This window comes from Triplophysa dalaica, chromosome 9 (assembly GCF_015846415.1).
Source record: "Triplophysa dalaica isolate WHDGS20190420 chromosome 9, ASM1584641v1, whole genome shotgun sequence".
NCBI lineage: Eukaryota > Metazoa > Chordata > Actinopteri > Cypriniformes > Nemacheilidae > Triplophysa > Triplophysa dalaica.
Window position 1 is genome coordinate 10,108,680 of NC_079550.1, and position 25,416 is coordinate 10,134,095.

A 25,416-nucleotide genomic window follows, 5' to 3' on the forward strand; every position below is an offset into this window, starting at 1 on the left:
TTTTAAATGTTTTTATATGTCTATGTGATGCTTTTAATACGCTTTACGATAAACCAGGTACAACATTATTATTTTAAACCATTGCAGAGTATTTTCTCCATGCAACTGCAGTTTACCAAAGAAATGCAGTTTGAAACTGCCTTTGTTTACAACATCATAACCCTGTAACCAATCACGTTAACATATTTGAGCCGTAGATATGTAAGGATGGCATGGAAATGATCGCTGCAGTTTTATAGCCCTCCTTCTGCAACACGAGTGTACGCTGCTCACATGTTGAATGATGTATCCATGTACTTGTAACCAGTGTATGACCTCGCGCAATTGAATGGAGGCAGGGACTCATTTGCATATTCATGATTCCATGAATACTAAATGAAGCAAGGGCGTAGAGTTACATTCAAGTCATTTTAAGGCATGAAAATGATCACAATATTTTTTTTTTTTTTAAGTGATACAATTATCAAATGTACTGGGACTTTAAGCACTAAGGTTTGGTTAACCAAGCAACTGTGTATGCATACTTGCATAAAGTGTGTTTCTGCCCTTTGGCCTCCCTATGAAATAATCCACCAATAGTTTTTACTGTAGCTTTCTCAGTGATGTCAGACATTCTCAGGATGAGTTAATGTTATTTAGAGACTGAAGAAAAAGTCATAAATTGAACCTATTAAATCATTATAAATGGTAATCTGATTGCAAACGCAGATGTCTATGCGCCAGACAGGCAATTTTCTGTGAAGTTCTTCCCCATTCCTGTCCAAAATCAACTTGACAGTGTGATAAATGGACTGAATGAACAAAAGGAACGGCTTTGTGAGGCAAGCTACACTACGCTATCGCTCAAAACTTGTACTTGGACGACAGATTTGTCCAGGGTCAAAGCCTAGCAGCTATTGTGTTATTTCCTAACACAGACTTCTGGGAACAGAGCAGTCTCAAGTTGCTCAAAAAGCGGCAGAGATGAAGCCTTTTCTTCTGGCTGTCCTTTCGCCTCATTTTTATCTGTTCTCAAAGGGTAACTAAAAACCTAAGAAGTCAGTATTCCACTAGGACTCACCACGTCCACACTACTTTTGTCACCATTCACAACATCACAGTGCGTCTGCTGACAGAAACACAATGGGACTGAAAAGAGGTACAACTGTAGTCTGAGGTAAGGAGTTAAATTTGGCAAGCGTGGTGTTTATAAAGCTGTGCAGAGCCCTGCTGTAGACCGGCCAGCATCTCTTTAGCAAATGAAGGCCCACATTCCTTAAATAATCTCTCTTGTCACATATTGCATACAATTGCAAGCATATGTAGCTGGAGCAACTCTCCGCCTGTAATCGCTACTATAGCTCAAATTGACATGGAAAACTGGATTCTTAGTCTTTTGAAGTAAGAGTTTGATGTACAATAAAGACAGACTTTCATGTGCATAAAGCAGGCCCCCTGGCCACCCGGACCGGTTAAAGGGACAGGTTAACGGAAAATGACAATTCTTTCACTATCTATTCATCCTCAGGTCATTTCAAACCTGACTGACTTTCTTCTGTAGAACACAAAAAAGATATTTTGAGAAACGCTGGTGACATAGTCCTCCATTGACTTTCATTACAATTGAGACATTTCTCAAATTATCTTCAGATGTGTTCCAAAGAAGAAAGAGTGACATATTATAATGTAGTAAATGAATTGAAAACACTGAGAACTTCTGATTTTGGCTGGTCATTCACAGGTCAATGCAAATCAACCTATCTTCAGCGATTCCGAACGAGCAACATTATCAGCATTATCATTATCTGCAGATAAGGCTAAGGCTGTCTTTTTTTAGCCCCCAGCTCTGAAATCAAAGCCGAGCGGAGGGGCACGGCTCTAAAACGCTTGATAAACGGGGATTGCCCGGTTTTTCATCTGATCGCGGACACCCTGATGACAGCAGCCCTTAGCAACCTCAAAAGCTCAGAGCAGCTGTTACCCAAATCTGCAGAGATGGGTGGCACAGAAGAGTTCCTCGAGACAGCAGATGATTTCTCGGATCTGAGATCACCGCCTCTCTGCAGACGTTTACATTTTGTCTTTGGCAGTCACCGGGCAGAGCCAGCAACTGATTTACGACCAGCTTTCTCCGCTACGGATGATGCAAGTGTCCTTGTAAGGCATTGCCAACACAGACTGTCCCTTGATACCCTGCAGACCCCCAGCGACTAACACAACTCAACATACTGTACAGCTACAACATCTCTTTTACTCAGGAAGACACTGAAAATGACAGAATAGAAGAAATATACAAATCTCAAGTCACTGCACTTTTTTAAATGACACGGCTGGAAAATCAGTTAACAAAAATTATTCGCTTCACTGGTTAAAGACACCATGAACACAATGAAGATGGAGGTCACTCTGAACACTATCAAGGTCGAATCAGAGCCATTTTCAAAAGCAGAGCGAGGACAACGTTGGTTTATAAAAAGAAGATTATGACATATTGGTTAAAAAGTATATCTGCCTATGCCACCTTGGTTACATCAATAGAAAAGTCTTTAAAAAATCAATAAGGTGAGTATATTATGAAACATTGAAAAATAAAATTCTTTATGCTTTGGCTAACGTTCTCTAAAAGTTGTTTCAAAGTCATAAAAAAATGCTTTGCAGTAACATCAAAGAACATTCCAAAAATGTTATAAAAACATGCATATAATTTTGTGTTCCTTCAGTCCACAAAAATATTCTCAAACATTAATAAATAATGTTTTCATAACTAAATGGAAATATTAAGGAAACGTTCTTAGAACATTTTGTTAGCGTGGATGTTAAAAACGTAAACATCAGGGACCACATTTTACTGTGGGGGTCTTATCTCTGCATGAGTGGGCAGGAAATCTCTGGCTGATGGATAGCAGAACATACGGAGTGAGAGAGGAAATGACACCAGGTGACAAGGGAGATTAAAAGAGACAATTGCGAAGAACAGCGTCTTCATCGTACTCATCTCACAGCATTACAGAAATGTCTCCATTCAGTCCCTCGGGGAAACAAGCCAAAGCCATACCCTGAGGTACCACAACCTCAACCCGGCTTTGCAGCAGGCCGACATCACACATCATTTAATGTCCTCAGTGAACACAGACACAAAATCCCACTATATTCTGTCTCCCACGAAGAGAGGAAAGATGGTCTCCTCGTGGTGAAACTGCAAATAGGAACATGACACTGGCCAGTTAAAATCTTCGAGCTCAACTCTCTGGGGGACCGGAGATGTTATTCCTTCAAGACAAACACACTTATCTGATTCAGCCCGGTTCATTTACATCTCCCATCAAACTAAATAAGCCTCAAGTAGACATCAAAGACATTTGATCCACATACCATCCCAGTATCTTACAATGGTTTAGGTCTATTTATGGCTCAATATTACATTACGGCTTATTTAATCCTGCCAATGGCAAAAAAAATATGCAAATAAAGGTCAGAACAGCTATAATATGTCAAAGAGACAAAACTGTTGGTGTGATTATGTGCAAATATATATAAATATATATTAACTAGCTTTATTACATTTCGAAAATATCTGATGGTTCTACCCAAAAATAAAATATTTTCATGTGGTTCTTCAGTGTTTTATACATGGAAAAAAACCCTGGAAATTATTATTAGCAAAAAATGTACAAAACACATTTCAGAAAAAACAAAGAAGTAAAATTCCCTGTGGGGTAAACAGAAAACAATACTGGCGTTCAATTATAATTGTGTTTACAGAACAGCTGGATCGCTTGTGATTAACTGTATATAAACATGTTAAGGCACATTTGTAATCTTAAACATGAGAAATTGTCAGGATACAATACCTAGCATGACAAAATATACAAAATCGATAAAAATCTCTTCTTTCTAAACACGATACATGACAGTTTTCACAAAACTAAGTCAGTGCATGAAACAAAGCATAAACAAAACCACAAAGTAGTTTGGGCCTATAACAAATAACAGTTGAATTGGATTGAAAGAGGTTCTTGTCTCTGAATAAAGAGAAATGCATTTTGGCACAGAACATGATTTTTGTCTGATAAAAGAAACACGTTATCAAGACCTAATCCAAGTAAAATATGCCTAAATAAATATTCTGTTACTATTACGCAAACACATCATTTCTCAGAGCCTGTACTGTATGCAATCCATTCTGCATTTTGCATGGTGGCAGATGTAGATTTTTATCTTAAATATTTATATTGATGTCATTGTAAAACTGTACGAGCCATTTAACATCTATCACCTGCTCGACTGTGAGACGTGCCAAGACATGCAGGAGGTGGGGCTGGTGCAGTGGACCAAAATGGATACCAGCATATAAATGGGCAAAACTGAGCGTGATCCAAACTGTATCCACTAAAACAAAACACTGCACAAAAATATCAACCTTACGATATTGTGTTACACTACAGATGATGCAGTGTTACATTTATTCTAACATCCGACTCACCACAGTTTACGCAATTTATGCAACACTGAGCCTGCGTTTACAATAACAACCACAATTAATTATTTACCTTATTTAAGGTTTTCCCCCCACATTTAACAGGGTATTTCTAATGCCAGAGCTGTTACCCCGAAATATTTACAACCACAAGATCTCATTTCTATAAACAGAAGAACATCTCAATTAAAAGTGCTCTGAGATGCAGTAATAATATCCAGGTTTGTTTTTAATAAATGACACGAAACAGGACTGCTAAAAATCCAAATGTGCTTTCAATAAAATGTGAAAAGTTGCCACAGATAACCTTGATATAAATTCACTTTTAAATTCTTTTTAATTCAGTTTTTAAAGGCGTTTAAAGACAAAAAAAACATGAATCATATAGATAACACAGTGTGTTATTGTAAATCTTGTGTACATACAAAACGATCAAATCATAAGAGCTTTTTATTCAGCCTGTAAAGAGAAATTCAACAACGAATTATTTCTAGATTACTTGATTATTGTGTAATTCTATAATTAAATGTGACTGATCCTTCCTGAACAACTCCTGAGCTTCTTTTTGGCCGATTCTCAAAAGCTAACTAGACAGCATTTTTAGGGCTATTGCTGAAAAAAATCCTGATTTTGATACAGCTGATGTAATGGTTTATAGGGGTTTATGGTGGTTTTAAAGGATGCGTTTTAACTTGTTCAGGGAATCACAAGCAGAGCTTCATACTGCATTCAGCTAAAATTAAGAGGACACCCACTCATAACCAGCGCTTTAATATTTTCTGGGATTACAGCTGTATCATAATACTGTTGAGTAGGCCATGTATAATAAAAGCCACAGTCAAAGTGTGGCTTTGTACTGGACTGTGCATTTTTTCTTTTAATATATAAAAACCTCAGGCCTTTCTAACTGCAAAAATCTCTCTTAAGATAAACAGCTGCCAGAAATATATGATGAGAAGGGTTGGGAAGAATACTGCATTAAGTGATTATTTATTGTGCTGCTTGTGATGTCATTTTAGCTCAGTTTTATATATAGTTTCTATAGATTCTAGCTCTGAATTCAATTGTAAAGCGTACAAGAGTAAATCTGATTTAATTTATTTTGTACCATATACCTGCACACCTCGTTTATAAGGAGAAACACATCATTTTGCCAATCTTGACTCTCGTGTCATCTTCATCAAACCTGCAGAAGTTATCATCTCTAAGCTCTTACCTTTTTGTGTCTGTCTTTAAAAGGCAAAGCCGGCCATGTCATTTCCTGCAAGAAGTCCTGCCACTGTTTCTGGTCCTGATCCGACGAGATGAAGACGATCTCCAATTTGTCCTTGTGCTCTGATGATTTCTTAAACTTGCTGTAAAACTCGCAGAGGCTGGAGTTGAACTGCTTGCAGGGACCGTTCAAACTGCAGCCGAAGTAGAGCCCGAGCAGCGACAGCTTACTGCCCAGCGCGTGAACATCCAGCTCGGCTTTCTCCCGGTTGACGAGGCGCTCTCCGAGCAGATCCACCAGAAACTCCGACATCGCTGCTGAGCGATCCAATCGGACTGGTTTTGATCGGCTTCGTTTGTTCAGATTGAATGAAATGAAATCCGAGGTGATCGCTGGAGATCCGCAGGCCCTGCTGCTCAGTTTTGGCCGTGGTTAAGTAGACGCGTGGGTTCGGAGGACAGCGGCCGCGGTTTGTGTCACTGTGAGCGGTGTGCAGGAATGCGCTCCGGTTATATAGACTGACGCTCGGTAACAATGCAGCGTCGCGCTGTGGTGTTTTACTGACATCTACTGGAGAAGTGACGAAATTGCACAGAAAAACAAACGCGTTACCATGGAAATGGCGTACTGTACTGCTCAAAAGCTACGGCCACTTCCTCTTTATTTGTTTATTTTTTATTTTAGAATTAAAACAATGAAATAATAAAAATATAACCCAACAATTTAAAATAAATCACACGTTACACCTCCTTCAAAGGTACCGTTTGATAAGCTTTATTATCCATAACTGAACGAGTTTCTATTCTAGGCTCTTCTTGGATGCATTTTCATCATTATTTAGTCATCATTTCCAAAACATTAAAAAAAAGCAATAAATGAAATTAAATAAATAAATATTCTTGTTTCCAAACCCCTAGGTTTAAACGTTCAGTCATATGTCAGATGTCAATTAAAAAGAAACACATCATCATTTTCATGTCTGCCCAGTATGCCGGTTCAGCAATATAAGGGAATGTGCATTGCATAAGAAGCCTTTTTTTCGTTTAATATTTAAGAAAAAAATGATCAGAGCCTTTCTTAATGTAATGATGTTTAATTTATTATAGTATTTTTAAGTAAAGGTTCATACACAAATTTGTATGTGGTTCTGGTCGGCTTGCATGTAAGCATTGCAGACCAGTGATGTCACAGTAATTATGTCATGCATACCATGTACACCTGAATTATCAGTTAAAGCTGAAGAAGTGGTGCAGACCAGTAAATACAGACCTGTGAAAGATCACTTTATATTGACTAAAACAGTTCATGTATAATAAACATCCACATTGTGAGCGAAAAACTGTATTGCTTAATATTCTGCTACATATCAGCAAAAGTATACATATACAAGCAGATATAATGATTTAAAAGACATGCCGACATACAGTTACTACTGAATATAACAGTAACATTTAAAACGAACAAAAGCAGATACTCATTTTGAAATATATTTTATTTTGTTCAGATTACACAAAAACAATTAAAATGGAAATAGTAAACAGATATCTCGTCTTTAAATGTTTTTGTGCATAACTGCTTCCAGGGTAAGAACTGTAAAACACTTTCATTATGCATATGTGCTCATACTTTACTTCCCCAAGCTCTTCAGTCTTAGTGTCAATTTTCTTTTGAATATCACTTTAAAGTTCGTTTAAAGCTTCCTTTGATTCACACTGTTTTGAGATCCACAACGGTTTAAAACCATGTACAATCAACACAGGACAAACTAAATGCACAATTCCATAGTCTGAATTACTTTTGCTGAACTTTCAAGATTAACATCACAGAATACAATTGAAGTAACAGCAATGACATCACATTGATCGTTGAAAAAGTTGGATGTGTGGAAATTTCTCGGTCCGCATGTGTACATCAGTATCTGAGGACGCTAATCCTCTGTAAACATCATTCGAACCAGTTCTGCTTTAAAACACTCCTCCTCCACCAGCTTCTGGGGCTAAAAACAACATAAAACGATACGTTTTTTAGCTCTAGATTCAAATGTGCATTTTTCTGTATAGTGCATTTAGACATATCATATCAATGATCAAACGTATTCATGTTTACCGTGCCGTAGCACAGTAGTGTGGGTACACCCGTCAGCTTTAGAGTCTTCTTAAAGTCATTGTTTGGATCCTTCCAGCTGCCAAGGCAAAAATCATAGTCAATGTAGATATGTGATGAATCCTAATTTTCATATTCTGTTTACTTTTGGGCATATTGTGTGATTAAGTACTATGAATACATTTTAATGTGACCCCTGAAATAACATTTAAAATTTCCATGCCCAAACATTTATGTAATTGTCTCTTATTATAAAAATGTGAAGCGTTAATATATAAGCAGTGACACAATATTTTGCTCAATTTAAAGCACTTTTTCAAAACACTGACTACCTGGAGAATCCTGAAAAGTGGCTTGAATCTATCCGTGACCTGTTCCTATACAAAACGACTAGTTTAGGCAGGCTCTATTATTAAAGTCATGTAAACTATAATTTTCCATATTGATTATAATAATCCGTTAGCTGGAATTACAGGCAAAACATGCTATAACTGTAACATTTTTGTGAGATGATGTCATTAGAAAGGTCACAACATTTTGAACATGAAATAAATCATGATTGAACCTGCCCCTGAAAAGAAGTCATGTTATAAATTGCTCTATCAAAGTATGTTAAGTCCAGTATTAAATATGGCATGGCTTTATTTTTTATTTTGTCATCGACCTTGTATAAGAACCGTGCATCAGCAAAAATAAATAAACCGTAATCGTAGCATATAGTGTTACAGTGTTAAACAGAGTATGTCTCTTAATGGCAAAAAGTTCTAACAGTTTTTCAAACTATAAGTATAAAACATATTTGTACCCTGAGACCATTGGGATTGGAAGAGAATATGTTTTTATCTACCAATTCATGTAGGGTCAGCAAGCATATATGTAGGGTCAGCAAGTATATATCTTGTGATATCAGACGCAAACATACAAATAATTTTACAGTTATTTTGTACATAATTTGCAGTGCAATTAAAAAATTAAGTCTTCAGATTTTTTTCAGGCTTGTGGTTCTCAAACTGGTCCCCTAGACTGCGGCAGCCCCCAGTTTTGGCATTTTACGACATAAAAATTTGGGCAATCGAACACCAGAGAAATATGGCTACAATTCAATAGAATATTTCAGTATTGTTGAATTTGATGTTTTTCGTAATTCTAAGTATGAGATTATACATTTTAAATAATTGAGGGGCCTCAAAAGAATTGGTTAAATTCAATTATATAACTTATATTTCCACAGAGAAAGAGAGTGCTTACCATTATGTAGGATGAATTTAAATAGCTAAAAGTAAATCACAACAATATGACTTTGGTATGGATTTTCACAGGTCACAAATGTAAATTAATGTGTGTGTAACAACAGAGAATTTCCTTATTAGACAATCGATGAATGACAACAAACTTCCTTTTCAAATGACAGTAGTGAGTACTGTATACTTACTAGGGTCTGTCTCCTACTTGACAGTAAATGAAGACAGATCCCTCTGGAAGATGACACATCTGTCCTCGGACTACTGACTCTGCTGTAATGCACGAAGAGGAAAACCAGAACCGCTAACAAAGACCGATTTCCCATTACATAAAGGGCGTATGTCTGTTTAAACTGAATCTGTAACAGTTACCTTTCACACAGTCTGGGCACCAGCTCTTGCCCTGTTCATCTTTATCTCCAGAAAAGTAAGCGAATATGTCTTTTCCCTTCCGATCAGACACAGCCTTACAAAACTCCTCGTAACCATGAACGGAAACCTCCTCGAAATTCGCCATGTTTTATTTTGGTTTTACTGGGAATCTTCTCTTGAGCGACAAAGTCCAAATCCTGTAGCTTGCAAGAAGCTCAAGAGTGTGAAGTATGAACAAATATGATTGTACTTCCTACAAAACAGGGGTTGAATATTTAAAATAAAAGTCCCAAAGCTGCGGAAATGTTTATCATTAATTAGCCAAGACTGCATTTTTATTTAAACATATTACTTCTTGTTTGATTTTGACACAGACCACTGGATTTAGCAGTGGTCCTCAAAACATATACTTCAAATAAATGTAAAAAAATATGAATTATTCCGCGTTGACTTTAATTTAAAGTTCAAGTGGTCGGTTTCTCAAATTTTACATATTAACAACTAGCTAAACATATTGTATTTCATTCCATATTTAGGTATTTGAATTGAAACATGGCTTTATAAATGTAAATCATTAGGAAAATAATAAGGAGAAGTAAAACCATAGATTGTTGTTGTACAGAGCACACCGAAGACAGAGAGTTGAATCCGCGTCTTGTTTAGATTATAGTGTTTTTGAATCGGTGCTCATGGAGGCCCCCTTGTGGTGCAGAGTCATACTCAAATATGCGTAGTTTTTATTTTTTATTTTTATTGCTTCAAACAAAATGCAAAATACAAATAAAATAACATAGTACAAAGAATAATTATTTTTAGTATATTACATTACATTCACGATATAAACGTTCATCGTAATTTTCTATCAACATCAAGACATTTCAGTACAAAATAAAATGAAAAATAAATAAAATGAAAAATAATAAAATGAAAAAAATAGAAGAAAGAAACGAGGATTTATAACCAAACCAGCTTTGCTTTTAAACAGATGTTGCGTTCCTGACAGAGTAAATTAAACATAGTATTCCTTTTCTTTTAATTAGTTTTAATTCCTTTCTTACTTTTATTCATTTTACAGAGGGTTTCTTTAAAACATTTAAGTTCACTACAAAAAACATTAATATTAGGACTAGAGCCTGTAACTTTACATTTGTGTATGTATTTTTTTCCAAGCAAACAACATGCGTGGTTTGCCTACAGGAAGAATCGGCTCTGTGTGTGACGTGTAAATTGCCGTGATCGTAATGTGATGCTTTGTGTCCTCGGCAGTGCGCTGGTCAGGGCGTGTATGAACGCAGAAGCGGCAGCAGGAATGATTTCACTGGGGTGTTTATTCGATTATAAAACAGTCAAATATGTTGTCACTCCGAATAGAAAAGTCGGAGTCTTATACAGAATATTTCAACTCGTTGTCGTTGGATATCTGATCGGGTAAAGAAAACTATTATTTAATTTAGTCAAACTTCACAATTTGGCCGATGTGTGGAATGAAATAGAGTTTTCATTGGTTTGATATTAGGCAAATATTTAAAAATGCATTATTTATTATTTAGGTGGGTGTTCCTGACAAAAAAAAAATACCAATTGACAGATGACACAATTGAGAGCTCTGTGAAAACAAGAGTTAGAGGATTTGCGATCGTCAATACTTCAGAAAATGAGCAAGACCTCTGGGGGCCGGAGGATTACATTGTCCCTCATCAGGTGAGTCACATTATTGCAACTACATTATAAAATGTGTGTTACAATAGTCTTTAACATTTTGATTAAAACTTGTTACAAACAGTGTGTGTGTGGATATATCAAGTGATTTGTGAAAATTTGCAATTTTAAAAATAAAGGTGCCATAAATGTTTATTCATAAGGACGCCATAAAACCTTTTTTTTGTTTCCTTAAATTTACATTTAGTCATTTAGCAGACGCTTTAATCAAAATGACTTAGAGAGAGTTCAGGGAGCAATTCCTGTAGGTAGACGATCCGGGATGCCTGCACGATCCGTTCTGCGCATGCGCGTAATAACGAATTAGAAGAAAAAGGGATGGTGTCCCTACACTTTTGGTATCACGCATGCGATGAAACACTTGACGGCCAGGCGGCATTTTATGTAGGCTACATTAAGATTTTTATTTAACAGCTCACGGCGGGTCTATCTTGATGTATTTCAATGCAGTTTACGCTATGCATTACGATGTGTTTACGTGGATGCCAATTCAAAATAATAAAGGAGTTGTAACATAACCATACACGATTTTGGTTACATGTGGAATAAAGTCTGAGTCTTTCTTTCACTGCAAACCTTCAGTTTCCTCCATCTCCCGATTGCGATTCATTGCTGTATGGCATTAGGCCTACTTAACTTGCCGTGTTTCGATCTGAGATCAGTAGCATTGTCAAAGACGGTTTGTGTCGGTTTCAGTTAACTTTAAATTGAGTAATTTTGTATTAGTATGGGTCTATATAGGCTAATATATCTATCTATATAATCAAAATGAGGAAAATAATCCCTTCAATGGTGTTTACAGAAGTCAATTAGGAACATAATATGCATTTCTGTCAACCAAATATTGCCTAACAGCAGCGTAAAGGGAAAATTTCTCTTTTCTTTCGCTGTGAGTGAATGAAAGTCGCACGGTACAAAGGTGTGCAAGCGTGGAACAGATCGTGCATTGTCGTAAATCGTCGCAAAATAGAATTATAATTTGCCCATACACGTTTTCTACCACGACGTTGTAAGGACATGGCGATTACTCCTGAAGACATACCTGGAACGTACCATATTCGTCGCAGCGATGTACAAAATAACGTTTCTGGGATGTGATGAGCACGTCCTAACGGCCAAACAGTCACGTTGTTTAAATCTCTTTATTTTATTTTATTTAAACAATTATCATTCCTCACATGGAGGATTAATTAATTAGTGATTTCATATGTGCGTGAAAGATTACATTTTATGCATAATTTGAGTAATTATCTATTCAAATATGTATAAAGCACAGTAACGTTATAACGATTATAAAACTCCAGTTTAATAGCTGTCAGATGAATAGCATTCGTCTTGACATTATAACAGATTTTACTCTGATCATTCATTTTCCATACAATAACATAATAAACAGAAATAACCAGATTCATTAATCAAAAGACACGTGTTCCGGACATCTGAAGACGAGTACATCGTGTCGCTACAACGTTCTCAACGGGATCAATTCACCACATTATTTGAGCACGTGGCTCAGACGTTTCTGGATCGTAAGCAAAAATGACCAGCGTCCAGGTTATCTGAAGGCCAGTACATCTTGTCGCTACAACGTTCTCCATGGGATTAATTCACGATGTTATTTGAGTACGTGGCTAGGACGTGTAAAAATATGCCGGTTCAGATCCAGTGATAGTCTGGTAGGCTGGCATTAGTGAATTGTATCTGGTACGGGCTTCAACCAGTAGCCAGTGGAGAGTGATGAAAAGGGGTGTCACATGAGCCCTTTGCGGCTGTTGGAAGACGAGGCGTGCTGCTGCGTTCTGAACCAGCCTTTTATAGCCTTTGCAGGAAGACCAGCAAGGAGAGTTTTGCAGTAGTCCAGACTTGAGATTACCAGGACCTGTGTTGCACCGTGGAGTGTGCCGGAAACACGAATAGTTCTGTCTTGGCAGGGTTCAGCTGGATTTGATGCTCTTTCACCCAAGCTGAGATGTCCTCTAGGCAGGCTGTAATGCGAGCTGCTACAGTGGTATCGTCTGGGTGAAATGAAATGAAGATCTGGGTGTCGTCAGCATAACAGTGATTCGAGAACCCGTGTGCCCAAGTATGTCGTGTAGATGAAAAAAAAGCATCGGCCCGAGCACTGATCCCTGAGGGACCCTGGTGATCATGTGGTGAGCAGTAAACAGCGAGCCCCTCTATGACACCCTGAAGGATCTGCCGGAGAGGTAGGATTTGAACCAGCAGAGAGGGGTGCCTGAGATTCCTAGAGATGACAGGCTTGCTAGCAGTATCTGGTGATTGACAGTATCAAACGCTGCAGATAGGTCTTGCAGAATCAGGGCAGAGGATTTAAAGTCCGCCTTGAATAGCCGCAGTACCACTATGACAGATAGCAGTGCAGTCTCAGTGGAGTGGTTTGTTTTGAAGCCAGACTGTTTGTCATCCGGTATTTATTCTGGGATAGGTAGGAAGACACCTTGTTTAAAACTGCCCTTTCAAGTGTTTTTGCAATAAATGGAAGAAGAGAGACAGGTCTGTTACTGACGGTAGTAGAGGGGTTCAATGTGGGTTCCTTAAGTAGGGGAGTGACGTTGGCCTGTTTGAATGTGGATGGAAATAACCTTACCATTCAGTCAAAGTTTCTCATAAGAAACATTTCTTTTATGAAATGTCTCATTTTTTTTAAGAAATACATTTGTAAAGTTAAAATAACCAATTCTACGAAGAACCTTTTGTGTAACAGAAAGTTTCTTAAAATTTTAATTTGAGGTTAAAACGTCTCTTTAGATACAGCTGTTATTTTAGGGTATTGTGTATATTTTCAAATTCTTTGTAACAGTCTTATAATTTTATAACGCCATTTGATAAACTTTGTTTACAGGGTGACAATGTTTTTCTTCTAACAACCAATTTTTTAGAGACTCCGAACCAAACGTTAGGCCACTGTCCAGAGGTAAGTCAGATCTTTTTGGGACACAAGCATACACAAAAGAAAACTTAACATCCATTCTTTAAACAACAATTGACGCACATTCACTATAATCTCAAACAAATCTACTTGAATATACTCTAGAAATTACTATGATATAATTTAATACTGTTACTATAATGGATTTATTCCCAACTGAGGGTTGGGTTAATGACTAAAATGCTGCCCTCGTATCCAGCAATTGCACACTCGCTTTGTTCTCTAATTGATCCGACCATTAACAATGTATGAGCACCTCTCGTTTCTTGGCATAAACTAATGCACAGTGCACCATGGGGTAGTTAATGAAACTTTACAGGGCTTTCACTTTACATGAATAGGCTTTGTGGTTGAAAAACAGTCGATTTGAACACATTTACATTTTGTTGCTAATGTTTTATGTATCCACTGTGAATCCGTGATGCATGCCAGACTGTTGAGGATATCTTTGATAGTTCAGTTACACAAAGGAATATTTTGAAACCAAGGAAAGGATGTCTTGTGTACAACAAGTTTAGGTTCACCTGTTGATAACAGAATCTCTTTTTTAGAGCCCATTTCTACCATATAGTAATTGCACTTTGGATAAAGACTGCAGAAAGGGGGAGGCTGGTGCTGTTGGAAATGGTATGAATTATACAGAATTATACAGAATTATGAATTAGGCCTATACAAAAGTTGAACGTTCTCCTACAGAAATGTAACATAAGTAAGTCTGATTTTTAATGGGTTTTATGGGAGGGTAATGGACTTCAGTCAAGCCTCTCAGTTTATGTGGTATACAGAGCAGCAGGAAATGACGGTCATGACATCATTGATTGGCATATGAAAACAATTCCAAGCCCCTTACAGCAACTATGGTCAATTCTGACATGAAAGGACAATATAAACTCATTTTATTTTACCCACCAAATAACAGTCCCTATCTATCATCTTACATATACTGTAACTGATCATCTCTGCATAAAGATGCTTTTGGTTGGTATATAGTACCTTAGTATTTAGTAAACTCTGATCAAACCTCCTAAAGTGATTAATTTTTCTCCTTAGGGATAAAGACTGGCAAATGTGACGTCACCAGTAGCACCTGTGAAATATACGGCTGGTGTCCAGTTGAAAGGAGAAGACGTCCAGAGTAAGATTTTTTTTTTTTTAAAGTTTCATTAAAATTCACAAATATACTGTTATACGAAAGCTTTGAATCCATTTGAGTTCAATAGCAGAGAGCTTTAGTTTTTCTACATAAATTTATACACACTCATGTCCGAAATACTTACTGTATGTTCTTGTTTAGCGTGCCAATGCTGAGTGCAGCTGAAAACTTCACATTGTACATAAGGAACTTCATTCGATTTTCCAGGTTTAACCTTTCAAAGTAAGACATTCTCTTTGATGTATATAAATCTAGTACTAAAAGTACCTTACCCTAAGCAGCTATTGCAGAACCAGTCTATTATTATAATATGATATCAATATAATGAAAATTATACATTTCATTTAATATACTTCCAGGGGTACTTTTTAGGAAAAGTTGTTTAAAAACCAACATAATGTAATTGCTTATGACGTTTGGCCTATAGGTGGCGCTTTCACCAAATTAATATGAAATTCTAGGGCACTTTTAGAGGAAATTACATCAATGCATTGAACAAAGCTGAAGATTTCAAGGCAATTCATTAGGTCTTTAATCATTTTTATGATCTATCAAAATAACCTTAGGTAAAAACAGCTTTGAAGAACTTTGATTGTTTGACATAACTTAAGGACCATTTGATAAAAGCAGTTGTAAGAGTCTGAAAAGATTAGTTTTTTCAACAAAATTCATATGGATATTTTATCAGCGGTACTGCAACTCAACTTGTTAAAGTAGAAATGAACAAGGAGCACTGAAACATGCCATTTTGTTCTTCTCAGATCAAATGTTCGAGAGACAACTGACAGAACATATTTAAAGACTTGCTACTATAATGAAAACACAGAACCGTACTGTCCTGTTTTTCGTCTGGGAGACATTTTACACAAAGCTGGGAAAAACTTTCAAGAGATGGCTGTAGAGGTAAGATATACAGTATATACAGTTGAAAGAAAAAGTATGTGAACCCTTTGGGCTTACTTGAATTTCTTCATAAATTGGTCATAAAATGTGTTCTGATCTTCATCTAAGTCACAACAATAGAGAAACACAGTCTGCTTAAACTAATACCGCACAAACATTATACGTTTTCATGTTTTTATTGAACACAACATGTAAACATTCATAGTGCAGGGTGGAAAAAGTATGTGAACCTTTGGGTTTAATAACTGGTTGACCCTCCTTTGGCAGCAATAACCTCAATCAAACTTTTCCTACAGTTGCAGATCAGACCTGCACAACGGTCAGGAGAAATTTTGGACCATTCCTCTTTACAAAAGTGTTTCAGTTCAGCAATATTCTTGGGATGTCTGGTGTGAATCGCTCTCTTGAGGTCATGCCACAGCATCTCAATCGAGTTGAGGTCAGGACTCTGACTGGGCCACTCCAGAAGGCGTATTTTCTTCTGTTGAAGCCATTCTGTTGTTGATTTACTTCTATGCTTTGGGTCGTTGTCCTGTTGCATCGTCCATCCTCTGTTAAGCTTCAGTTGGCGGCAGATGGTCTTAAGTTTTCCTGCAAAATGTCTTGATAAACTTTGGAATTCATATTTCAATCGATGACAGTAATCCGTCCAGGGCCTGAGGCAGCAAAGCAGCCCCAAACCATGATGCCCCCTCCACCATATTTCACAGTTGGGATGAGGTTTTGATGTTGGTGTGCTGTGCCTTTTGTTCTCCACACATAGCGTTGTGTGTTCTTTCCAAACAACTCAATTTTGGTTTCATCTGTCCACAGAATGTTTTGCCAGTAGTGCTGTGGAACATCCAGGTGCTCTTTTGCAAACTTCAAACGTGCTGCAATGTTTTTTTTGGAGAGCAGTGGCTTCCTCGGTGGTGTCCTCCCATGAAGTCTATTCTTGTTTAATGTTTTCCTTATTGTAGATTTGTCAAAAAAATGTTAGCATGTGCCAGAGATTTCTGTAAGTGTTTAGCTGAAACTCTAGGATTCTTCTACACCTCATTGAGCATTCTGCGCTGTGCTCTTGCAGTCATCTTTACAGGACGACCACGTCTAGGGAGTGTAGCAACAGTGCTGAACTTTCTCCATTTGTAGACAATCTGTTTTACCGTGGACACATGGACATCAAGGCTTTTAGATATACTTTTGTAGCCCTTTCCAGCTTTATGTAAGTCAACAATTCTTGATCTTCTGAGAGCTCTTTTGTGCGAGGCATGGTTCACATCAGACAACGCTTCTTCAGAACAGCAAACTCAAAACTGGTGTGTGTTTTTTATTGGACAGGCCAGCTTTAATCAACACATCCAATCTCATCACATTGACTGGACCCCAGGTTGGCTGACTCCTGGCTCCAATTAGCTCTTGGAGAAGTCATTAGCCTAGGGTTTCACATACTTTTTCCACCCTGCACTATGACTGTTTACATGTTGTGTTCAATAAAAACATGAAAACGTATAATGTTTGTGTGGTATTAGTTTAAGCAGACTGTGTTTCTCTATTGTTGTGACTTAGATGAAGATCAGAACACATTTTATGACCAATTTATGAAGAAATCCAAGTAAGCCCAAAGGGTTCACATACTTTTTCTTTCAACTATATATATATATTAGAGGTGATATACACTTGCTTACGCTTATATATTATGGGTGCATCTCAGTTTTGTCCTCGCATGCAATGTAAGCAGAGCACAATCTTATACTGTCGTGTAATGCCAGGGTGGCTCAATTGGGATTCTGATTGACTGGCAGTGTGATCTTGATAAGGGATTCTCAGAGTGCCATCCTAAATACAACTTTATACTGCTGAACACCGAAAACACAACAAAATATAAATTCAGGTAAAGGATTGATATCCAAACTACACTTTTTTCAGTTATTACCTTGTTTTTCTTTCTAAGTAATAACTTGTGTTAGGTTGATAATTAAAAAGATTAAAATAAAATGATGTTATTATGTTTTATGTAGTGCAATTATAATAATGATGATTATTATTATTGTTGTTACATTTTTGTCTTGACAGATATGTTAACTATTACAAAGGTTCTAATGGTGAGAGATACAGAACTTTGTATAGTGTGTTTGGAATTCATTTTGACATCATGGTCTCTGGAATGGTATGCTTAATACTTATAATGAATGTAACGTTTGTATACATTATTATTATTATCATTATCTTTGTTGATGTTGTTGATTTTTGTATTTTTGTCCAGGCAGGGAAATTTGATATTATTCCTACCATTGTCAAAATAGGCTCGGGTCTTGCTTTATTGGGTGCCGTAAGTAGGCTATGTACAGTAAATGAAAAGTTTGGTTCCAAAATTAGATAACTTTTTCTCCCAATTTTTTTTTAATATGCATTCCAATTAATATCAATCAAACTGCAGTTGGTTATATTGATTTAGCCATAATTACAAAAGCTAACTAACACAATAAAGACAAGATAACATAATTAAAAACATGATTTTTGAAAATAAAATTAATGGGGTTATCTCATTTTGGAACCAAACTCTTCAAATATTCACAGGATGAACATCCACATGTGTCATTGTTTTTATAATGTGGCCCAACACTTGACTGCAGGTATAAAATTAGCAAGCAATGCCCTTGCCTCATTTTTTAAACCAGTTATAATAAAAAAATTCTAACACATATCCCCTAGTCAAAATGCTGTTAATAGTGTACATAAACAAAACTAGCTCTAAAACATATATAGGCATTTAGTTAATGAAATAGGCTATATAAAATCATCCATCTAAAATGTTAATAGCTGCTAACAGATTGTTTGTTCTCCAGGGTGCTTATTTTTGTGACATAATACTACTGTACACAATGAAGAGGAGAACTCTTTATAGAGTGTCAAAATATGAGACAGTGATCAAGTATGTAATGGAAGTACGCATGCTTCTCTTGTGCTAGAACTGTTGGTTAATTAAGTCATGCATTATATTTACAAAATTACCATCCTTCATATGTGAAATGTCGTAGTACATGTAACTGTATAAATAAACTTTTATTTTTTATCTTCGTAGGAATTGCGACATAGAACAGATGCCGGAGGATGCTGTATGAAGAACACCCTCAGTTGGCAAAGTTATGCTTACATGAGGAAAAATGAGAAAATGCTGTTTATTGTGTACATATACTAAACTAACACTAAAACATATAAAGGCATTTAGTAAAAGAAGTAGGCTGAATAAATATATAAACATGCAAAGAAAAAAAGAAAGAGAGATCTCCCTTAGAAAAGATGGTTTAGAATTGGTACACAATTGTAGCTATGCTAAAGAATTTGGACATGCTAAAATAAACCACACATATACCTACCTCTATATTTATCCATGACAATTCAAGTGAATAAATGTTGATCAAAACTGTAAAGTTTGACTGTACTGTTTCAACTATTAATGACTGGTTTATTTCAACATAATTTATGTAAACTTGTTTATTGAATAATTAAGAATAAAGGCACATCATCAAAAATAAACTATAACCCACAGTACATTGTCCATGACAGTTACTCCGACTGAACTGATCAAAGTACAGTAATAAAAGTGCTCGTGTAATGAAAAAAGAAAAATATGTATGCATGTAATATATGGTCTTTTCATATATTCATGAGAAATCGTCTCGCGAAAGATTCTGTGTGGCTGAAGGATAGATCCCACCTGTGCCCTAATTTGCAAATCATATCAGCTTTACAGCAGGTGAAACCGAAACCGTTTTGATACATCGCCTTGTTCTTCAAGATAAATGTCTCAACGAGCAGTAATGACACTACAGTCTCTTTTTTATTATAGAACTGTCAAATATGTGGTCGCGAAAAACAAGAAAGTGGGAGTTTTATACAGAATATTTCAGCTCGCTGTAATTGGATATCTAGTCGGGTAAGAGAAAGCGTGATTTGAGCATTTAAAAGTGCTTTTAAAAGGACGTTATCATATGAAACAAAAGAGGAATTGAATGAAAAGTCCATCGAGAAAAAATGTTTGCCACAAGACTCTATACTTCATCTCTTTTATTGGTGTCATAATCGTGTATTTCATAAAAACAGGTGGGTGTTTGTGGTAAAGAAAGGATATCAGGCCATAGATGAAACTATTGAGAGTTCTGTAGTGACAAAAGTTAAAGGAGTTGCGCTCACTAATACAACAGGTAGAGGCGCACACCTGTGGGGGCCGGAGGACTATGTCATCCCACAACAGGTAAGTGGCTCTTTAGTTATGAATGTAAAGTGCTTCTAATAAATGACGTGTGTATTCGTTGGCTTTATTCTTAGTTGGTTTCATTTTGTTTCCAGGGTGAGCATGTCCTTTTCATAACAACCAATTTTATAGAGACCCCAAACCAAAAATTAGACACCTGCTCTGAGGTAGGCTAGGACAATTTCTGTCTTTTCGTCTTTATTTCACTAAACTAAGTGTCTGAAATTGGAAAGTGTCCAGGGGTCATTTTTACTTTAAGCAATGTTTGTTTTCATTTAGAGCCCTAAGTTACTGGATGCTGTTTGCAGTAAGAATGAAGACTGCACACAGGGAGAGGCTGTTCTGACCGGAAATGGTATTTAAACAACTTAAAACTGAACAAATCAGAATGTTTTGCTGAGGTACATCAAAAAAAGTTAAAATTCAAAAACGGCATTGAAATATCATCTGCTCTCCTTGATTTCACATGACTATTGAATTGAATATACTATATTAAATGAAATAACTTAAGATCAGTTGTTATATGACTTGAGTAGCTACTAAATTCTGTTATAGGCCATAGTCATATGGACAATTTATACAGTACTCTTTGAAAATTTGGGGCTTGAGAGCTCACTAAAGATTTCTGTTGTTTAGATTTTTCAGTTTGGGTGAACTGTAAAGACTGTATCTTGTATAAACAAATGGCATATGTTATACTTCCCTTATGTGAGAAGATAACAAAGTTCAATGTTCAATTGTGTGAATAAAACACGTACTGGACATCCTGGAAACCTCCCGTGATTCATTCATTCGTTATTCTCTTTAGGGATTAAGACTGGCATATGTCTGAAAAAGGAGAGAAATTCTACTGGCATTTGTGAAATATATGGCTGGTGTCCCACTGAAAACAGCCAGCGACCGAAGTAAGAACATTTTCCATCAATTCTACACGTTTTGTTTCAATCACCGCAAGAGGACAGTGAAGAAAATTGTTAAAGAAGTCAGAAGGAAAAGCAAGGTTGTCATGAATAAAACGATGTGTTCTTGAACTACAGAAGTTAGTTGCTCTCCTAGCATCCAGCTCAACAACCAATACAAAACGATATAGCTCTCAGGCTCTCATACATTAATGCTTAAACATATTTCTCCCCTTTTTTAGTGTTCCACTGCTGGGGAAAGCGGAAAACTTCACTTTATACATAAAGAACTTCATAAGATTTTCTAAGTTTAACTTTTCAAAGTAAGACATAAACTGTATGCTGTATACTGTTTATACAATGTATATTATGCATAAAGTCAACAACTTAAAGATATATTATTTTACTGACCCATTATATTCCCACAGTATTGTGTCTATCTGAAATATTTTCTTCTTTAAGATCAAATGTTCTAGAGACAAATAATGAAACGTATTTAAAAAGCTGCTTGTATGATAAGATTCATCATCCATACTGTCCCATATTTCGACTCGGTGATGTTGTGCGCAAAGCCGGGAACAACTTTCAGGATATAGCTGTCCTGGTAAGGACAACCACAAATTTTACATAGCCTACTGTATATACATAAAACAAACAATTTCATGGACTGTACATTATTTATTTATCCATATATTAATTTACTGACAGGGTGGTTCAGTTGGAATTCTGATTGAATGGCGGTGTGATCTTGATAAAGGATATTCAAAGTGTCATCCTCAATACAGCTTTACAAGTCTGGACACCAGCACGACACCCAGCTCAGTTGCAGCTGGATATAACTTCAGGTGTCTGTGACTGAACAACAAAATAACTTTGAGTCCTGTTGTGTAATCACCTGTCAGTGTTTGCTGTAGAACTGACTGTAACTGCAAAACTTCTTTCTACAGATATGTTCGCTATTTCACAAATGCTGCTGGTGAGGTGCACAGAAATCTGTATAAAGTGTTTGGAATTCATGTTGACATCATTGTTTATGGAACGGTACGTAACTATATGACAACATTACTAGACAATGTGATGGAAAATTTTATATCTGTGGCCAGATAATGGCCAAAAGTGATCTGCAGAGGGCGTATTTGCACATTATTTGGGTTTAATTAAACCATCAAAATATGAGATGTGGTACAAATTAGAGAAAATACTAATCATGGTTAGGGTTGTTTGACAAAAAAGATTTTCAAACAAGGAAAAACTGCTGCATATCAGAGTATATAACTTTCAGTCGAAAATGCATAGAAAAATGAAAGCACTGCAAAATTGTTTCTCTTGTTTTGGATTAAAAACAATTCCCCTGGGCCTTAAACTTTTCTGCATCTGTGGTTAAAATATAAAAGAAGTCCCCAGCCTGGTTGTACATGTAGCCTATTTTGTACAGTGGCGTATTGAGATGCAAGTTGTAGGATTTTCAAACAAAAATAAAGCAGACAAGCATGACTGCAGGTTAATAATCAAACCATTAATTTGTGGCATTGACCATCAAATCTCTCTGTGAGTATCGTGTCAGGCTCAGGTTTGTTGAGAGAAAGTGGCGGAAATCTAAAGATCCTTCTGACCTCTTGTCTCTATCAGTCTTTCCTCTCTTCTTTCTCTCCTGATGTCTCCTCTGTGAAAACCCAGTACTACAACTCTAAAATCAACAACTCCCCTGACTCTTGTACTCTCTTTAAAACCTTCTCTGCTCTTCTTTGCCTGACTGCACCCTCACCTCCATCAGACTTAACAGCTGATTACTTTGCGTCTTTCTTCGTAAAGATAACAACCACCATCAGGAGTCAGGTCTCTGAGTCGACGCCTCTTGAACACGGCCAAACCCCTGACCCATGCTCACTCCCCTCTTTCTCTCTCTTATCTGAAGAGGACGTTTCCAAGGTAATTTCTTCTAACCACCCGACTACCCGCCCGCTAGATCCCATCTCCTCCAGGCCATCTCTCCAGCGGTTGCTCCTGCTCTGACCCACATTATCAACTCGTTTCTCACCACTGGTACAATTCTCAAAGTCTTCAAAAAGGCCCGTATTACCCCGCTACTGAAGAAACCCACTTTTAATCCTGCACTGTTAGATAACTACAGACCGGTATCACTCCCCACCTTCACTGCCAAAACTATTGAGCGTGTTAATATTTATCCAGCTCTCCTCCTTTCTAACGAAGAAGAACCTCCTGGACAGCAACCAGTCTAGTTTCAAGATCGGTCATTGCATCGAGATTTGCACTGCTCTCGGTCATTGAAGCCCTGAGTCTGGCAAGAGCAGCCTCCAAATAATCTGTACTCATCCTGCTAGATCTCTCTGCTGCCTTTGACACCATTATGCACCATATCTTCCTGTCGACCCTCAAGGCTATGGGTGTCTCAGCAATTTTGCTACAATGGTTCGAGTCTTACCTCTCAGGTAGATCATTTAGAGTATCCTGGAAGGGTGAGGTCTTGTGAGTCCCAACATCTCAATACAGGGGTGCCTGAGGGCTCAGTGCTTGGACCGTTGCTCTTTTCCATATACATAAACCTTGGCTCTGTCATTTGGAAACATGGCTTTTCCTATCACTGCTATCCGGATTATGAACAACTCCACCTGTCATTTCAGCCTGATGATCCGAGTGTTTCTGCAAATATTTAAGCATGCCTGAGTGACATTTCACAAACAGAACCGGCCGACCCAAAGATTCATCACAACCTCTCCATTCAAATAGACTCATTAACCATCACAGCTTCCAGAACGGCCAGAAACCTGGGAGTGGTAATCGATGATCAGCTAAACTTCACGGATCATGTTGCCATCAACACCCAGTCCTGTAGATTCATCCTCTACAACATTAGGAAAATTGGACCATTCCTGTCCAAGCATGCTACGGAAATCCTAGTCCAGACTGGATTATTGCAATGCGCTGCTGGCTGGACTCCCAGTTTGCACAACCAAACCTCTACAGATTATACAGAATACTGCGGCAAGAATGTCCATCAATGAACCGAGAGAGTACACGTCACTCCTCTCTTCATTAAGTTATGGCTCACTATAGTCACTCGCATCAAATTCTAAACTCTGTACTTGGGCTACAAGACCACCACTAGTTTGGCAGCCATCTTCACTCACTAATACAGATTTATATACCTGCCAGATCCCTACGCTCTGAAAACGAACAATGTCTTGTAGTGCCACCCCCAAAAGGGAAAAAATCCTTCTCACGTATACCTTCTCTGCATCTGTCCCACATTTGTGGAATGATCTGCCCACTGCTACAAGATCAGCAGAGTCTGTCGCCATCTTTAAGAATCGGCTGAAAACACATCTCTTCAGTCAGCACCTGACCGATCAGTTCTGCCTTCTATGTGTTTTCTACTCTTTCTATCCTTAAAAAAAACTTAGCTTTGTTTACTGTGGTAGGCTATATGAGACCAGTTTTACTGCTTTTATGCTTTTTGTTGTCCGTATGTCGTTACTATTAATTCTATTGTTTAACTCATTTGTAAGCCACTTTGGATAAACGTGTCTTCTAAATGACTAATATTGTGATCAACATTAATCAGAAGGTTTTGTATAAACCTGTGAAGTACAGGCCCAAAAAGTAAACTATATACCCAAATAATGTTTGATTGATCTTTTCACTGTAGACAACTAGATGAAATAAATAAAAAAAGGTTGATGCATTATTTGTAAGTGCATTCGCTCTCAAACTTACATAAATGTTGTCTTTTCCAGGCAGGAAAATTCAATATTATTCCTACTGTTGTCAACATAGGCTCAGGTCTTGCTTTAATGGGTGCTGTAAGTATTACCATAGAAATTTTCACACAGGCTATTTATCAAACCTAAAAAAATTATAAATTTTAACACTTTTCCCAAGGGTGTATTCATCTGTGATATGGTACTACTGTACCTGATGAAACAGAGCACATTGTACAGAAAGAAGAAATTTGAGACCGTGAACAATGTTACAAAAAGAAGTGTCACATGGTCAGTAAATGCAACATTGAGACCACTCATTACCTTAATTGTGCACCTCCACAGAACTGACATCAAATCAGAAGAGGCAGAAGAAAAGCTTCAACAGCAGGTCGTCCTTCTGTCCGATCGGTAGATAGAGGTGGAAAAGAGGAATGCCACGCACACAGCA

General features: G+C 37.1%; 3 protein-coding genes across 3 annotated transcripts in view; 1 reads left to right on the top strand and 2 right to left on the bottom strand.

Moving 5' to 3' along the window:
• Positions 1–6,246, bottom strand: part of nxn (nucleoredoxin) — a 57,621-nt gene extending 51,375 nt beyond the window's left edge. The window contains exon 1 of the mRNA XM_056756659.1: positions 5,673–6,246. Within this exon, the coding sequence (XP_056612637.1) occupies positions 5,673–5,981 (309 nt within the window). The 5' untranslated portion in view covers positions 5,982–6,246. The remainder of the gene's footprint in view (positions 1–5,672) is intronic.
• Positions 6,247–7,143: 897 nt separating this feature from the next.
• On the bottom strand, positions 7,144–9,623 carry txndc17 (thioredoxin domain containing 17). Its single transcript, XM_056756660.1, has 4 exons — positions 9,386–9,623; positions 9,205–9,286; positions 7,776–7,851; positions 7,144–7,665 (listed from the first exon to the last, which is right to left on the bottom strand). The coding sequence occupies exons 1-4, from the start codon at positions 9,528–9,530 to the stop codon at positions 7,597–7,599; spliced, it is 372 nt and encodes a 123-aa protein (XP_056612638.1). The 5' UTR covers positions 9,531–9,623; the 3' UTR covers positions 7,144–7,596.
• A 1,008-nt stretch (positions 9,624–10,631) lies between these two features.
• p2rx8 (purinergic receptor P2X, ligand-gated ion channel, 8) lies at positions 10,632–25,316 on the top strand. The gene is made up of 23 exons (XM_056756016.1): positions 10,632–10,813; positions 10,936–11,086; positions 13,968–14,039; positions 14,606–14,681; positions 15,105–15,189; positions 15,349–15,429; positions 15,969–16,110; positions 17,862–17,983; positions 18,166–18,421; positions 18,939–19,024; positions 19,175–19,208; positions 19,896–20,029; positions 20,197–20,347; positions 20,443–20,514; positions 20,627–20,702; positions 21,156–21,252; positions 21,489–21,569; positions 21,709–21,850; positions 21,955–22,091; positions 22,194–22,287; positions 25,002–25,067; positions 25,147–25,224; positions 25,311–25,316. The coding sequence occupies exons 1-23, from the start codon at positions 10,632–10,634 to the stop codon at positions 25,314–25,316; spliced, it is 2,421 nt and encodes an 806-aa protein (XP_056611994.1).
• Positions 25,317–25,416: the final 100 nt, after the last annotated feature.

Bases quoted from the DNA above. Each gene is read 5' to 3' on its own strand.
- txndc17 (XM_056756660.1), bottom strand. From the start codon at position 9,530: ATGGCGAATTTCGAGGAGGTTTCCGTTCATGGTTACGAGGAGTTTTGT. The intron at 9,287-9,385 runs GTAACTGTTACA...CGTGCATTACAG, and splicing joins GTGCCCAGACTGTGTGAAAG to CAGAGTCAGTAGTCCGAGGA. The intron at 7,852-9,204 runs GTAAGTATACAG...TTGCCTTGGCAG, and splicing joins CAAGTAGGAGACAGACCCTA to CTGGAAGGATCCAAACAATG.
- p2rx8 (XM_056756016.1), top strand. From the start codon at position 10,632: ATGCTTTGTGTCCTCGGCAGTGCGCTGGTCAGGGCGTGTATGAACGCA. The intron at 11,087-13,967 runs GTGAGTCACATT...CTTTGTTTACAG, and splicing joins ATTACATTGTCCCTCATCAG to GGTGACAATGTTTTTCTTCT. The intron at 25,068-25,146 runs GTAAGTATTACC...ACTTTTCCCAAG, and splicing joins GTCTTGCTTTAATGGGTGCT to GGTGTATTCATCTGTGATAT.